This window comes from Acinonyx jubatus, chromosome F2, assembly GCF_027475565.1.
Source record: "Acinonyx jubatus isolate Ajub_Pintada_27869175 chromosome F2, VMU_Ajub_asm_v1.0, whole genome shotgun sequence".
Lineage (NCBI taxonomy): Eukaryota > Metazoa > Chordata > Mammalia > Carnivora > Felidae > Acinonyx > Acinonyx jubatus.
Genome location: NC_069394.1, coordinates 64,183,502 through 64,200,132, shown reverse-complemented (window position 1 = coordinate 64,200,132; position 16,631 = coordinate 64,183,502). Strand labels below are relative to the sequence as shown.

Here is a 16,631-nt window from a genome sequence, read left to right as displayed (position 1 = left end):
CACACTGGTGAAGCTTATTGTATCTGGAGTTTATGGTTTGGGCCAGGCTGTCACTTTCCCATAGTGTCTTCATTTATTATGCTAATTGACTTTCCAAGTGCAGGCGGGAGGGTATCTGCCCTGTGAATTATTCTCAGTTGGGGGCTTTTAAAAGCAAACCTATTTTGTGCCTAAACAAAACCAAAAATCAATGTGTTTCTTTTCAAAGACGGGAGGGTCAATACCATGGTTGTTTTGTTCCCATCCAGTTATGTAACCGTGGGGACTTGTTTCTTTGCTTTCAGGATTTGTACAAAACACATTAAAGCTAAACAATGGGCGGGAGTCATAGGAGCAACCCTCGAGCTGTGTCTTGCAGTACGTCCTCCTAGGTTTGGGAATCTCCAGTTAGTTCCATCTCAAGTGCTGACTGTGTGTGTGTGTGTGTGTGTGTGTGTGTGTGTGTGTTTAGTTAGCTGGCACGCAACACACTTCCCCAGGGTTGTTTCCTTTTTCCTGAGATTTGGCGAAGGGTAAAGGGTCGGAGTCACATGGATACAAAGCATTTGATTAATGTCCAAGTCACCGCTGTGGCTGCCGGAGCCGCCTCCCCTCCAGCCCGGGCCGCGTGAGGCCGGAGCCGTGGGGCCGGGCGCGCAGGTCCCGGGCCGGCGCCCCCTCTCCCGGGAGTTGTCTCCTCAAAGCCTCGCGCCTCCCGCGCCGGAGTTCCGGCGGGCGCCCTCCCCTCTCCTACCACCCCAGACTCTCCCCAGCATGTAAAGTCGCCCGTACCTCCTCGGACTTCGCGGAGGCGCAGCAACTTTTCCTTTCTGGCCGCGCGGGGCCGGACACCAGCCGGCGCGCGGGGCAGCGCGCAGCGCAGCAGCCCCGCAGCCCCGCGTCCCGCCGCCCACCATGAGCGACGAGAGCCGCGGGGACGGCCGCGCGGAGAGCGCCAAGGACCTGGAGAAACAGCTTCGCCTGCGCGTGTGCGTGCTCAGCGAGCTGCAGAAGACCGAGCGGGACTATGTGGGCACGCTGGAGTTCCTGGTGTCGGTGAGTGTGTCCCCGCGCGGCGACGCGGGAGGCGGCGGGCGTAGCGGGGCGCGGACCCCGGGGAGGCGGCGGGAAGCGGGCGCGGCATTGTCTGCGGGGGTCGGGGCACGGGTCCCGGCATCGCGGGAACCACGAGCCCGCGCGCCGACGTCGCGCTCGTGGGCGCGAGGACCCCCGCGGCGATTGTTTCACGCCTGGACACGCGCTGAGTTCCTAGGGCCTTGGAGAGCCGCGGGTTTGAAAAGTTAGCCCCAGTGGGAGAACCTCTTGTGCAGGGAGTCCCTGCTGCCCCATCTTTCCTCTTTCTTCTTTACCCCCGTCCCGGCCTGCATTGTGTAATCCCCCCCCCCCCCCCCAATTCTCTTCCTCTCCTGGGATTTTATTTTAAGGCTTTGGCTTGGTGATTCAAGTCAGTCTGCTACATTCAGGTACATTTAGTTAAAAAAATAACGAATCCTTGATTCTTTTGGAACTTGGGTTCGTTCTTCAGATTACATGGCAGCGAAGTCCCTTCAGTTATGATAATCTTTGAAACATGGGATTCTGGTGGGGGGTACAGAGAGAGCAGCGGGGTTATGATCTCTAGCAGCTGTTGGATATTAAGGCCACATGTGGTGCTCACCCCATTCTACCCCTACAGTCTTCTACCCCCATCCCCCACCCTGGGTTTAAATTTGCTCCCTGCTCAGCTCCTGGGTTCCCTGTTCACACGGAGCCCAGGAGAGCTGTTATCATAAAACTTGTGTCAAATGCCTTCAAGATTTCATAGAACTGGCAGGAACTTTGTTTCAAAGTTTCAGCTTGTGGCATTGGAAGCCTGTTCTGGAAACGTTTCATTCATTTTAGAGCCAGAAGGGGCAAAATTGAGTGAAAGAAACTTTTGAGACATCACTCAAAAGTTGAATTTTCCTGTTCACTGTTGCAAAGACAAAGCATTTGAGGATTGGCTTCTCTCCACCCAGATGCCTGGGAGAGCATCATTTAAAGACCCGAGAGACTTTAGCCTTTGCAGTCTCACTCAAATCTTCAAACCTTCTGCTCCTTTTACCTCCCTGTTCCATACCCGCCCTGGTCCCAAGGGAAGTGTTTCAAAGGCCAAACTTCCTGCTTAGGGTTTAGTAAGATGTAAACTTTCTGCTTATAATTATGGTAGAGGAATTTACTTCTTTGCTATAGCAAGGAGAGAACAGTATCTCAAGGGATGTAAGATGCACAGGTTGACTTCTGTATGACTTCTCAAATTAAAATCAGTGTCCTTGAGCCCCCAGGGGCCACATTCTTTGGAAAGGCTGGATATTTGAGAATATATGGGTAATCAGTGATAACTGGATTCCCATGCACTTCCATGAAGCAAAGTAAAAAAAAAAAGCATATTTTTAAGGAGGTGACTTTTTTTGTTACAAAGTTATTACAGTATTATTGACTATATTCTCTATGCTGTACTTTTCCATGACTTACTTATTTTATAACTAGAAGTGTGTACCCCTTAATTCTCTTCACCTGTGTCACCTGTCCCCCCGACTTCCCTCCCCTCTGGCAATTACTAGATTGTTCTCTGTATTTATGACTCTATCCCTTTTTGCTGTTGTTTGTTTCCTTGTTTGTCTTGTTCTTTTTGATTCCACTGTAAATGAAATTACACATTGTCTTTCTGTCTGACTTATTTCACTTAACATAATACTCTTTAGGTCTATGCATGTTGTCACAAATGGCCAGGTTTCTTTTTTCTTTTTCTTTTCTTTTTTTTTGGTGGCTGAGTAATATTCCATTGTGTATACCACATCTTCTATATCCATTCATCTATAGATGGACACAAGTTGCTTTCCTATCTTGTCTATTGTAAATAGCACTGCAACAAACATAAGTGTGCATATGTCTTTTTGAATTAGTGTTTTTGTTTTTCCTGGGCAAATACCCAGAAATGGGCTTACTGGATCATATGGTACTTCTATTTTTAGTCTTTTGAAGAACTTCCATACTGTTTTCCATAGTGGCTGCACCAATTTGCATTCCCACCGACAGTGCATGGGAGTTCTCTTTTCCCCAAGCCTTTGCCCTCCCTTTTAATTTCTTGTTTTTTGACACTAGCCATTCTGACTAGTGTGAAGTGGAGAGTTGACTTTTAATAGCTTCAGATTTGCTTTTCATGAAACTTTATTGGTGACAAAGTCCTTTGGCTTTTGAAAAATCTTAGTCACTTCTTAAATTGCATTAGTCACTCCTTTTTGGAGGCATATGAAAAAAGTACTGTGCAGAGTCCTAATTTATAGAAACGGACAGCTAACCCAACCTATATTAAAAAACCAATTTATTATTGATCTTTATTTATCATATCAGGTTTTCTTCTAATCTTAACACCTGATTATTAAAATTGAAAACTTACTGCTATATTGAGTTGGGTAAGAAGTTGTGGGAGGTATGAATAAATTGTATGTACCTATTTACAAGTCATTTAATAATTTCATTCTTCTTATTTCATTCGGAAATTAGGGACTCTTCCACTTTTATTTTTCTTTGTCCATTATTTGTGCACAAACATGCAGTGTTTGTGCACATACCTGTTCACACACACGCAAACACACTCATTGGCCTGAATAGCATCCTAAACAAAAGTTTACCCTGACTTCCTTTTGGACAAAACCATCAAAACCTGAGATGTACTTATAATACACTTTTTAGATTTTCTTTTTTGAGTATTTCTTTTTTGAGTTTTATTTATAGCAACGCTAAATACCCATGTATTTTACTTGGTCACCTTCAGTTAATGTAGTCAATTTAGTTTTCATTTTAGCCTAACCTGATAATGTGCCAAGAATTTTAAAAATATTCAAACCCTTTGGCCTGGCAATTCCTCTTCTGGGAGTCCATCCTGAAGGACTGATAAGAAATGTAGATACACAGGGGCACCTCAGTGGCTCAAGTCAGTTAAGCATCTGACTTTGGCTCAGGTCATGATCTCACTATTCTTAACTTCAAGCCATGCATCTGGCTGGCTGTTGTCGGCATAGAACCCTCTGGCTTCCGACCTGCTGTCCTCCTCTCTCTCTGCCCCTCCCCTGCTCCTTGTCTCTTCTCTCTCTCTCTCAAAATAAATAAACTTAAAAAAAAAGAAATGCAGAAAATAATAAAAGTCATTAAAAATAGCTGTAGTATTAAATAAGTGCAGTGTTACGTTTGTTGAAAAAATTGATAGTGCATTTCTACATCAAATGTAAATATTTGTCAGATTAGTCATTGTTTTAGATTTCTGTCATTGTTTCAGCCATTAACATGGATGAAGGGTACTCTTATCTTTATTATGAAGAGATAGAAAGCATATTGTTAGTTTTACCAAGAACATATTTTTACTTACAGGTCCATAAATAATCAAACAAAATGATATTTTTTCCTCTTGGTTAAATGATCATATGAGCTGAAGGGGAAAACGTTTCTTACTCTATGAAAGTTTTATGCTTTTATACTTCTTTTGTACCTCTGATCCCTCTCTCTTCTCATTTCCAGCTCTTTGCCTTTTTAACTTCTTGAGGAGAGAACAACTTTCCCCGCTCCCACCCTAGATAGCTGTCTCCTAGAGTGGCTCACTCCTTCCATGGACTCTCAGGTTTCTCTTGCTCCTTGGTAGCCCTTACATCCTTTTGCATTCCTGCAGGGCCTTCAGGGCTCCCTTCCTTCAGGAAACTGCCATGATCGTATCCCTTCCCTCCCCACCAGGCTAGAGGACTCACTGCTTTGTACCACTCTTCCCTGTAGTTACTTCTTGTCTCTCACCAAAGGGAAGCTTATGCATGTATTTGTTTACCTTTGTCTCATTCTACTAGAATGTAAACTTCTTGAGCACAGGCCCATATATTACTTGTCTTTTCCCCTAGAATTTTGTGCAGTGCTTGTGACATTGCAGGTACTCAGTAAATACTTGCTGAATGACTGGATGAATGAATGAATCAATGACCCATACTCTAACCTCCCACCCCATTCTTTTTTTAAAAATGTTTATTTATTTATTTGGAGAGAAAGAGAGAGCACGAGTGCACGAGACAGTGAAGGGAGGGACACAGAGAGAGAATCCCAAGCAGGCTCCACATTCAGCACAGAGCCTGACGCAGGGCTCGATCCCACGAACCTTGAGATCCTCACCCGAGCCAAAATTGAGAGTTGGACGCTCTACTGACTGAGCCACCCAGGTGCCCCTCCCACCCCATTCTGAAGGACAGTTCATCATCCTTCAAATTCTCAGTTTTGTTTTTCTTTTATTAGGTTGGTATAGATAGTAGAAATTATTTAAATTTCACTCAGGCACATAGGAATTTATGTAACAAAAAGTTTTAAATTAAACATGTAGTACCTGCATTTAAAACAGAAACAGTGTTTAAATCAGGCATTGTGGTATTAAAGACTTTGTAACGCACCATTATGTCAATTCATTGTATTCTAGATTTTCAGTTGATATCCTGGGTAGGTTGCATTATCTGGATTGGTTATTTTTAGGTCATAGATAAAATGCAGGGAGTGCCCAAATTTGCTTGAATGAATGTTCTTGTTTTGCTTGGGAGATATAATTTTGTGCTTTATTAGAAGTAACACATTTTGTCAAAAGACGTGATTTTATGGACCTAATACCCAGTATTTAACGTTCCAAGCCTGGACAATAGTGGGTTGCAACTGGTTTCCTGTTTGCAGTCCTCGTAGGGCATACCAAGATCAGGATGGCTTCTTAGACCCTTTCGAGTGGACAGGAAAAGGGCAGAGCAGGGCCGACTTCATGGGTGTGTATCCTGTGCAGTTTGCACTGGCTTCATGCTCCAGGCGACCTGGAACTTGGTTCAATGCTCTGCTAGCACCATCTTGAAATTTGTGCTAGTTTTATCTTTGAACTTGTGTTTTACGAGTGAAGTCCACTGGGACCATGGAGTGTGAGTAGAGCAGATACAAGAAAGTTAAAAGCTTCATATTTCAGTACCTCTAGTAGCACTTTTTTCCTGGCTTTTGAGCAAAAGGCCTCATACTTTTACTTTACACTGGACCTGGAAAATCATGTAGATACACTTCACTATGGCATTGAGGCAGGATGGTGATACACGTTTTGTATAAACTGGGATACTTCTTTTTTTTTTTAATGTTTTATTTTTGAGAGAGAGCATAAGCAGGGGAGGGGCAGAGAGAGAGGGGCAGAGGATTCAAAGCAGGCTTTCTGCACTGACAGCAGCAAGCCTGACTAGGGGCCCGAGCCCATGAACTGCAAGATCATGACCTGAGCTGATATTTGATGCTTAACTAGCTGAGCCACCCAGGCGTCCCTAAACTGGGACACTTCTGAGAGTGAAAGGGAGTGGTTACTAATTACACTGGGAAACAGATATAAACCCGGATTGTCCCTGGCAAATCAGTGTGCAATGCTGTTCCACACTGTAGGCACATGAAGACAAAGACTTTGGGCTACATGTCTCGTCATAAACAACAGATTTTGAAATGTTGTTACCTGGGTAGGCTTTGACTTCAGATACCCCAGAATCTGAATCCTGTCTCTAATTTACTAGCTAACTTTGTGCAGGCTCCTAAACTTCTCAAGCACCATTTACTTCATCTGTTCAATGGGAAACAATAACATTTCTCAAGGTTGCTTGCTTGAAGGATAGGATGTAAGCCTTGGGCTCTGCCCAGTCCCTGGCTCACAGGGGGCGGGTTCTATCAATAGATCTTCTGATGTTGTAGTTGTTACACAGAGCTACACACGCTGGTCATCGTTAGTGTATAATTTTTGCCTGCATGGTTTTCTCCTTTACACTTTCTCTCTCTCTCTCTCTGAGTCTCTTCTGTACTTCCTTCCCTTGTGATTCCTTTCTGTCCACGCAGTCCTTCTTTCCATGATATTCTTGTAAATCCTCCGTTGACCTAAGACTGTGAGGACACTGTATTTTATGTAACAACAACCATAGTATGGTGTTTTACAGTTGACAGTAAAAAATTGCATATTTATGATCTGATTTGGCTTAATATATAAGTCTCTTAGTTCTTTCAAATAGTGCCCCCTAGAGTTCCAGGGTTCTGGTTTGGCTTCAGGGGCCTTCACAGAGGGTGAGGGGGGAATGAATTATATGGCTTCAGACTCTCCACTCGGCCTTTCCTAGCATAACTGCACCTTCTTCTGATTTGTGCCTTTGCTAAAGCAGTTAGAAAAGCCACTTACCTGAGAGTAAACTCCCCAGAGAATAAGAATGGTGTATTTATTTCCTGGGTACAATTTTCTTGGCCTAAACATAGTGCTGTGTAAATAGCAGGTGCTCAAGGAAACAGACAAATAAAACAAAAGCAAACACCACAAAGTCCAAAAACAACTTCTTTCAGTTACGATCTAACTTTTCCAGGCAAGGATAAATTGATTCAACACATTGTGCTTAGGCTTATGTTACAGGCTGAATTGTGTGACCCTCAAATTCATATGCTGCCATCCTACCCCTCAGTATACAGGTAATCCCAGTGCCATGTGGGAGGGGCAGTGATAGGGTAAGAAGCAAAGTTGCGTGGGGGCGGGCATCAAGGGGCTCCTTCAGTCTGGGGTCAGGGGAAGTTTAGGGAAAGAGGTGGTAGATGGCTTCTGAAGGATGAGGACAATGCCAGCTGCCTGGGAAGACAACTGCCCATGTGGAGAGAGCATCACGTTCCGTGTGACCCTGGTACGGCGTTCTGGGTGTGCTGGCATGATGTCACCGGGGGGATGCGGAAAATTCTTCGCTGATGGAGACTCAAAAGTTCTGCATGCTTTTTGAGTATTTCGGGGTGTTGCTAAGGGGATGGAGTAAGGAGAAGGATTCTGTTTTTAACAATTCTGAATGTAACCAAAGGTAGTGGGAGGTCAAGCATTATGGGACACCTTCTCTCTTAGTGACAATAAACAAGATTGTGACAGCCAGAGTTGGCACTGGAAAGGCGTATCCTGTGGGAAAAAGTTGCCGGGCCAAGATTTCCTGAATCCGTGTCTCTGAGTTTCACCTTGGGATTCCTTCCTCTTACACCCTATGCCTACCCCCTCACTGGTCCTCAGCATAAGCACACAGAGAAGACTTTTCCCTGCTTCTCTAAATCTGGGACGGGTTGTAATCTTCAAAACATTATTATTTGCTAGGGAAGAGCACAGGTCAGTAATCCTAGAGTCGACATGAAACATAAACATAGTCTAGCTTGTAAAATAATAGATTTCTGCTTGTACCAAAGTGGTCTTTCTCTGAGGGTCTCAAGACTCTGATCTTTTTTTATCCTAAGCCCTCAGAGAGGTCTTAACTGAGCCCCCTGGCTGGGCACTAGTTAGGCTGATTTGGCAGATTTCTTTGTTTTCTAGCCACTAGTTTGAATGTGTATACATGAGGATGCCTCAGGAAGCTGCCCTTAATGTCTTGACTCTTGTAGTGAATATGTCATAGTTCATTCATAATTCTGATTTTTGGAGTTAATCATATGGCCAGAGCCACTCTTTTGTCTTATGGTTTCGTCTGCATAATGCTACCTTATTATGAAGCCGTTAATATAAGAAGAGTATCTATGGAGAGTAGCTTTGTTTCTTAGCAAGAGAATTCTGTCAGTGGGATTGAGGAATAAAGACTGGAATCTAGTTACCCATTAGGAGTTTCTGCCATTGCATTGGTCCAGGTAAGAAATGTGGAATGTCTGATCGAAGGTAGAAGAAGAAGATAAAACAATAAAAACCAAACCACAGACAGACAAACACCCAACAACTCTGAGACGGTCTTGGGTAGAACCTTTGGTATTGGTGCTCATTCATAAGAAGAGGAGGTTTATGTAGAAGGGAGGAGACAGGGTGGGTGCTTTGGTCTGTAGTTTGAAGACAAGGTGGGTAGTGTCATTAACTGAGAAATGGAATGCAAGGGACAGAACAGCGTTGGGGTGGGGGGAGAAAAGTGAATTTCATTTTGGACCTGCCAAGCTGCAAATTCTGCTGATTTTTGAAGATAAGAATATGAAAGTTAAGAAAGAATTTGGGGCAAAAATTGGAGATCTAGTAATTAAATAATCATATGTGTTGAAACCATCAGGTGGATGAGATGCCATAAGGGAACAACTTGAGGACGGGGCAAACATACAAACCAAGGGTAAAGGGTTGGAGAGCCAGCATTTAAAGGGTAGAGGAAGATGTACGGTGCACTGGTGTCTAGGACTGAGACATCAAAGGTTGAAACAACCAGGAGAAAGGGATCTCTTGAAATCCTAGGAAGGATTTAGTTCCCAGAAGAAAGCATTCTTTAAAGTGTCAGAACTTGGGGCGCCTGGGTGGTTCAGTCGGTTAAGCGGCTGACTTCGGCTCAGGTCATGATCTCGCGGTCCGTGAGTTTGAGCCCCGCGTCGGACTTTGTGCTGACAGCTCAGAGCCTGGAGCCTGTTTCAGATTCTGTCTCCCTCTCTCTGACCCTCCCCTGTTCATGCTCTGTCTCTCCCTGTCTCAAAAATAAATAAAAGGTTAAAAAAAAGTCAAAAAAAAAAGTGTCAGAACTCTTTACAATTTTTTTTAAGTTTATTTATTTATTTTGAGAGAGGCAGAGAGAGCATGAACAGGAGAGGGGCCGAAAGTGAGGGAGAGAGAGAATCCCAAGCAGGCTCCGCACTGTCAGCACAGAGCCCGATGCAGGGCTGGAACTCACAAAACTGTGAGATCATGACCTGAGCCGAAATTGAGTTTGACGTTCAACCGACTGAGCCACCCAAGTGACCTACATTTGAGAAGTAGGTAGTGTGCAGACTGAAGAGGCCACTGGCTTTGACAATTAGAATGTCATTTGGGATTAGCTCCAGTAATGTGTATGACCAGAAGCCTAACTGAGGGATCTGAGACATCAGTGAAAGCTGAGTTGGTGAAGACTGATGGAAAAACTACCCAGAGTTGGTGGTAAAGTGCAAGGGGAGAAATAGGTTAGTAACATAAGGGGATGATTTTGTCCAGGGATGTTTGAGGAAGATGAGCATAGCCAAGGGGAGGAGACAATGAAAAGGAAACAGAAGCAGCTACAACAGATCGTTGTGGAAGTCTGGTGCATCTTCCTGCAAACCATGGCAAGAACCCCCATGTCACTGGGAGATAAGGAAGAAACTTGGCAAAATTCACTGCTGTGAAACACCCACAGCAACACGTTTTTTCAGACTCTGACTCTAAAGAATGAGCCGGCTGTCTCTCGTATATTTTTGAAATTCTGCTGCTTCTCTAGTCTAGCACTAGCAGAACTGCTGGGGTGGCCTTTGCACCTCCTTGTGAACACTCACCAGCCACGCTGGGACAGTGGGCTGAAGTGCACGGTACAGAGCATGGGTTTAGGGAATCTGATGACCTGGGTTAAAGTTCTGGCACTGAAATTTACGAACTGTGTGACTTGGGGCAAATTGCATAGCCTCTTTATGCTTGGTTTCATATTTGGAAAACACATTCAGTGACATCTCACAGCCTGGCTTCACGTTCAAAGCAGCTTCTATAGGTGAAGTCCTGATAGTTATAAGCATTTCTTCTTTTTTTTCCTCCCGAACTTCTACTTTATCGCTCTTTCCCTGTCTCTCCTGCACCACAGACAGAGTCTGGCACTTTCTGAGGCCACCTAGCCTGCTCCTGAGCCCATTGTCTTCCAGCCTTGAAACATGCAGGATGCTTTAATAGATAAAGAAAGGCCCTGAGGAAGCCAGAGGGGGCTTCAGGAATGCAGAGGAGGTGTGGCTTTGGGGAGTTGAGAGTCAGGTGGGGGGGGGGTAGGGGTTGGGGGTGGGGAAGGGAGGAAAGGATGTAGTTCCCAGGATTATTTTAGAGGTGAGGAAAGTTGGGAGTTTCTACCTCATGGCCTTTATTTCTCTATGAAATTGAACTATTGTTTTCTTTGTGTTCTGCTTTTGTTTTGTTCTTTGTTTTTGCTGAGCGTAAGGAACTATAAAGTCAGTGCTTAAGATTTGGAACATACCCTTTTGAGAATAGTAAGAGGAATTGAACTTAGGTATCTGAGGTTGGATATTTGATCGTTTTTGTATAATCATTCTTTTAAGTGTACATTCTTAAGTGTAACATATAAATTTAGAAGTCAGAGTACAGAAGCGGCGTCTCATGACTTCTTATATTTATTATGACTAGGTTCAAATCTTGGAAATAATGACATAATCATTTTTTAAACCATGATACAAATTGTGTGGAACTTCTATATTCTCACATTTAATGCCCACAGCCATTACTGTGTACACTTTTTAAAAAGAAACTATTTATCTGACAACATTTTGGTATCATTTCAGTTTTTCTTCGTACTTGTCTTTTAATAATATTCTGAGTGTTCTTTTACTATATACAGTACCTGGTTTATGTTTTAATGCCAAGTAAAATTGTTATGTTTGAGTTTTGAGTAAAAAAATATTTTTTTGTTTACATGTATTCTTTAAAAATCCTACTTATAACATTTACTTTCCATAATGAATTTTTATTCTGAACTTATTAAAATTTCATGAGCTATATTAAAACCAAGATTTCTTTGACTTATGACATTATATTTGCCTCAAACCATCAAAAATTCAGGAAAAACACCCCTTAGTAAGTGTTTCTTTACTTAAGAGTATGGTTGGGTCACTTTTCAAGTGGTATTAAGTATAATCATTCAAATCCTGGTACATCTTATAAAAACTTTTTTTTCTAATTTTTTTTCCATTCTCATGAATGATTATTGCATTTTATCCAAGAAGTCAGTGATTATAATTTTAAGAAGTTTGGTACGTTGAGATTATGATTTTTAAACATTTCTAGTTAGTATAGATGACTTCAGGCATTGATTCCTTGAATAAACCTATGGTGTTCTAGGCTTGCCATATAGCTAAGCACAGTGTACAAAAAAGGACCTGTGTTGTTCAAGAATATCTAAGCCAAGGACATTATGTTCTGTCGTTAATGTGAAATGAGTATTTTCCTTTAAAAGGCAAGCCCTTCACTTGAAAAGGTTAAATGGTACAATACTTAAGGAATGACTGCAGCTGGTTAAATTTAGAATACTGATATAGAAATATTCTCTGGGTTAATAGCAAAAATACAGCAATGTAGAATATGAATGAGTAAAATTTTTATTCATTTTAAAACTTTGTTTCTCTGGGAGAGTCACATAAAGGTTGATGTCTGTGTTTGATTTTGCTTTGCTACTTTTGTTAGTTTAATTATCTATGTAAATTGTCTTCTTGCCAGTAGAAGAGGCTTTATAGGTGGTGTCACATTTTTAGTGATTGTACAAGAAATATTGATGTTTTCCTTTGATGCCTTCTAATGCCTCAGCTTGGCCTTGATTTCATGCTTCTTTGGATTCTAGTTTTTTTCTTACTTGAGACTATTGCCCCAAAGAAAGTAATCTTAGGATTCCAGAAATAATATGTTCCATTCCAAAGTTTTATTTCTGTCAGTAGCACTTGGGGAAGAGCTATGGAAAGACATTATATTACCCAAATGTTAGCTTCATACCCACATATTCCAAGATTGATTTAATAACTCATTATTTCCCCAGAGATGAAATTATGAAAACAAAGTGGATTTTCATTTTCTATGCTGTATATCTATGTGTTGGACTTTGTATAACTTTAATGTATTTCTATATGTTGTATAGAAATATTTTTGTATTCATATATTCTGCCAAAAATTTTTGAATATTCTAAACACAACTTTATCCTAATTTTTCTTGTACCTCTTAATAATGAGACCCCTGGCAGAGACTTCTAATTGCTCCCAATGTCCAATATTCTTTTCTTCCATAGTGATAAAAGTTTTACCTCAAGGCATGATTGTCTAATTTAGGACTACATTTCTCAGCCTCCCTTACAGTTAAGTGTGGGCATATGAATAGGTTCTGGGCAGTGGGATGTGAGCAGAAGTGGCATGGATAGATTCTAAGATGTACCTTTATAATGAAGGAATAGGTGCTCTCTTCCTTCTCCCTGTCTGGTATGAGGATGTGATGGCAGGTAATGAGGCAGCCATTTTGGACCGTGAAATGGAAGTCACATGTTGAGGATAACAGAACAAGAAAATAGAAAGAGTCCATTTCTTTATTAAAGCAGTTTAACAGGTATCCTATCAAAAATGGCCCTGCAAGATAAATCAGTATTTACTTAACTCTGTCCTAGCATCTTTTCTGACATCTCACATTGTGCTTCAAATGTTTCATTGATTTATGCTAATTATTAATGAATTGGCAAACTTTAATATATTTTTGTCTTTGTCTTAACTGGATAATCTTAATATTTTAAATTTATTTTTAGTTTTTCTTTAATGAAAGCTGACCAGTGATTTCCCTAGACTGCTAAAGCTACACTCTCTTTTGCTATTGGTAAACTTTCATTTTTTTGTTAGAAAAAGAATAGTGTTGGGCTGCCTGGGTGGTTTAGTAGTAGAGCGTCCAACTCTTGATTTTGGCTCAGGTCATGATCCCAGGGTCATGAGATAGAGCCCTGCGTCGGGCTTCGCACTGAGCATGGAGCCTGCTTAAGATTCTCTCTCTTTTTCTCTCTCTGTCTCTTTCTCCCTCTGTCCCTCTCCCCTGCACACGTGTGCACGCTCTCGCTCTCTTAAAATTTAAAAGAAAAAGAATGGTATTATTTTTAACCTATACTTATATATTTTTTCTGAAGACCAGAATTTGCATGTTTATTATGTTTATTTATGAGCATATTTGTTCAGCTGCTTTCACTGAAGCCAAACGATAGTAGTTTAAACAGCACTGTTTGTTTATGAATAAGAAAGCCGTATGTAATCAACACGGCTCTTTTTGTGTGTGTTCTTGGAGCTCCTCTTGGAGCTCTGGTTATTTAATTTTTCAATGTGATTGCCTAACAGTGTTTCAGGGGAGTAAGCAGCTCAGCTCTGTCAGGCTATTCAGAGTCTCCTTCCTTCTATCTTACTGCTCCAGTATCCCCTAGGACCCATTAATTCAATGTCTGTAGGAGAGAGAGAGCCAGGCACCAGTGTTTTATACAGTTTCTCCAGGTGGTTCCAGTGTGCAGAAGGCTGGGGAACCAGTACACTAGAGTGTGCTGGACCATATGGTTAAGGCTGGCCTACAGACCCCTTTCACGTTCCAGCCCTAGGGGGACAGAGACGAATTCCACACTTTGCTTTCACTCTCATCCCCTTGACCAGAGTGTCATACTACGGCTGAACCAGCTGCAAGGGGGACTGGGAAATGTGTTACCTACTTGGGCAACCGGGTACTTGAGGTGTTCTGTGCTAAAATAAGGAAGTGGAAAAGATGGGCAAGGTGTATTTTTTTTGCCACACTTTGGGGCCCAGGGATACTTTGGGCTTGTGTTCTCAGAAAGTCATTTATATTAATACTTGGATTCCTTTACTGTAAGAACCTATTATACTCAGCATATAATTTGGGTTATTTCCCTCCAAAATAGCATATTCTGGTCCATCTAGAAATCTAATATTTATTTATCTCTTCACATATGTTTATAGGAGCTACCTAAAAGGTTTTTTTTCTGACTTTTTATTTTTATTTTTATTTTTTATTTTTTGCCTTCAGTGCAGGAAGAGTGAAGATACGGCGATATGGAGATTTTGTGTAGTTTAAAAATTTTTTTTCTGAAGTCTCAAAACAGACCCAGGAAAATATGGAAATCATTTAATATGTGCTTGTTGTGTGTCAGGCACTGCATATTCATGCATAACTCACAACCCACAACCCCTACAAGGTTTGTGTCATTGTAACACAATGTATTGTAACTTGCGGATACTCTAGTCAGTTCCTCAGTAGGAGGGTGAGGATTTTGAGTTGGCCCATTGTGTAGCAGCTATTCTAACACCTTCTGCTGGTGATTCACTGGCCTGGGCATTTCTAGATCGTGGGAGCACTGTGATTAATCAGGCATCAGAAAACCAAGGCAGATGTTGGGATCAGGATGTAGAACACAGAAGCTAGAAGTCAGGAAGCAACAGTAGTTGGTTTCGGGCAGACCAACGAGAGAGAGCAAGGGAGCAACAAGAAGATCATGGTCAATCCAAGATAGGGGTCAGAGCCAGGCAAGCACTCAGCAGCCAACAGTTATCCAGAAGTCATGAGTTTCCAGCACAGAAATGAGAAAAGGCAATGAATCATTTAAATTTTTTTAAATGTTTATTTACTTTTGAGAGAGAAAAAGAGACAAAGCCGAGTGGGGGAGGGGCAGAGAGAGGGAGACACAGCATCTGGAATAGGCTCCAGACTATGAGCTGTCAGCACAGAGCCTCAAGCTGGGCTCGAACCCACGAACTGCAAGATCATGACCTGAGGTGAAGTCAGACTCTTAACCGACTGAGCCACCTAGGTGCCCCAGCAATGAATCATTTAAAAATAGACAACTTTAGTTCTGTTGGTTATCTCTTAGTGTGTATCATTGCTAAGACTATTTTCAGTGTAATTTAATTCCTCTTGGATTATTTTTGTATCTCTAAGTACTTATTTACTTACTACTTTATACCTGGTGAACTCTTGGTTTTATGTGTTAAATATTACTTCTATGTATCCTATATATGATTAGATCACTTTATGTTTGAAGCAAGGATTAAATGCGCAGATGCACACACATACACACACCTTTTGCTCTCCAAAATGTATGTATCGCTCTGCATTCAGTGGATATTGTATAATTTGCATTGATGTAATTTAAACACGAATGAGGTGAACCTTAGTTGAAATGATTGTTACCCCTGGGAGTGTTCTACTTGCCAGGACTTCTTTTGATAGAATAGATAAGGGAGAGTAACTGGCATTCTGGTAGTCGCAGGATGATCTTTGATAAATAAGCCATGTTCTATAGACATGGCCATTTTTCTCAGCTTCTAGCGAGGATAGTTAGCACAGCTGTATAATCTTAGAGTCCAAAAGGAATCATGCTATGGATAGATGAATATAGCTTTCAAGTAAAATATGAATTTGATGTTTCTCCTGCGTATTTTCAGTGAACTAATAATTCTCACATATAAATTGTATCTTCTCTGTATAGTGGAATTTTTTAAGATACCAAATATTCTTCGGGCTTTAAGGCTATTTTATATTAAAAAATTATATTATACTTAAGAATGACTTAATTATAGGGGATATAATGAGTTAGATGTCCAGAAATTTTGAAAGTTTAGTTGATACTTGAACAGATACTTAATTTTAAACCTTCACCTTTCTATAGCTTAGTGTCTGGGTCAGATTCAACTTTAATGGCATCAGGAAAATACAAGTAAACCTGAATGAGAGGTCCACACAGTCAGCCAAGATATTTGAATAAAATTAAAAAAAAAGAAAACCTGTGCTAATTAGATTTAAAAGAAAATTGTAGCTTCACTATATGGTGTCATACATTCTTTCTACAAACCATTTCTTTTCCAGCCTGTCAGAATTCAAAGTTCTAATTACTCTGTGATATTCTAGAATTTTCTTTAGTATTTAATATGTGCTAAGTGAAATTTGCAGTAATTCTGGAATAAATAAAGGCAGATGAGACAATCTGTAAGCAAATATGTGACCGCAAAATGGAATCAGGGTGATTTTTCAGTTTACTTCAAAACCAACGTATTTGTGAAAGACCTTACTTTTGACATAGTGCAATTTATATGTTAGGTC

General features: G+C 41.3%; 1 protein-coding gene across 3 annotated transcripts in view; it reads left to right on the top strand.

Annotated features, from left to right (window-relative positions):
- Positions 1-451: 451 nt before the first annotated feature.
- PREX2 (phosphatidylinositol-3,4,5-trisphosphate dependent Rac exchange factor 2) overlaps positions 452-16,631 on the top strand; it is a 292,149-nt gene continuing 275,969 nt past the window's right edge. For all 3 annotated transcript variants that reach the window (XR_008292620.1, XR_008292621.1, XM_053208257.1), the window contains exon 1: positions 452-1,035. Coding sequence is in view for 1 of the 3 variants with exons in the window: in XM_053208257.1 (XP_053064232.1) it covers positions 895-1,035 (141 nt within the window). In the remaining 2 variants the exon portion in view is untranslated. The remainder of the gene's footprint in view (positions 1,036-16,631) is intronic.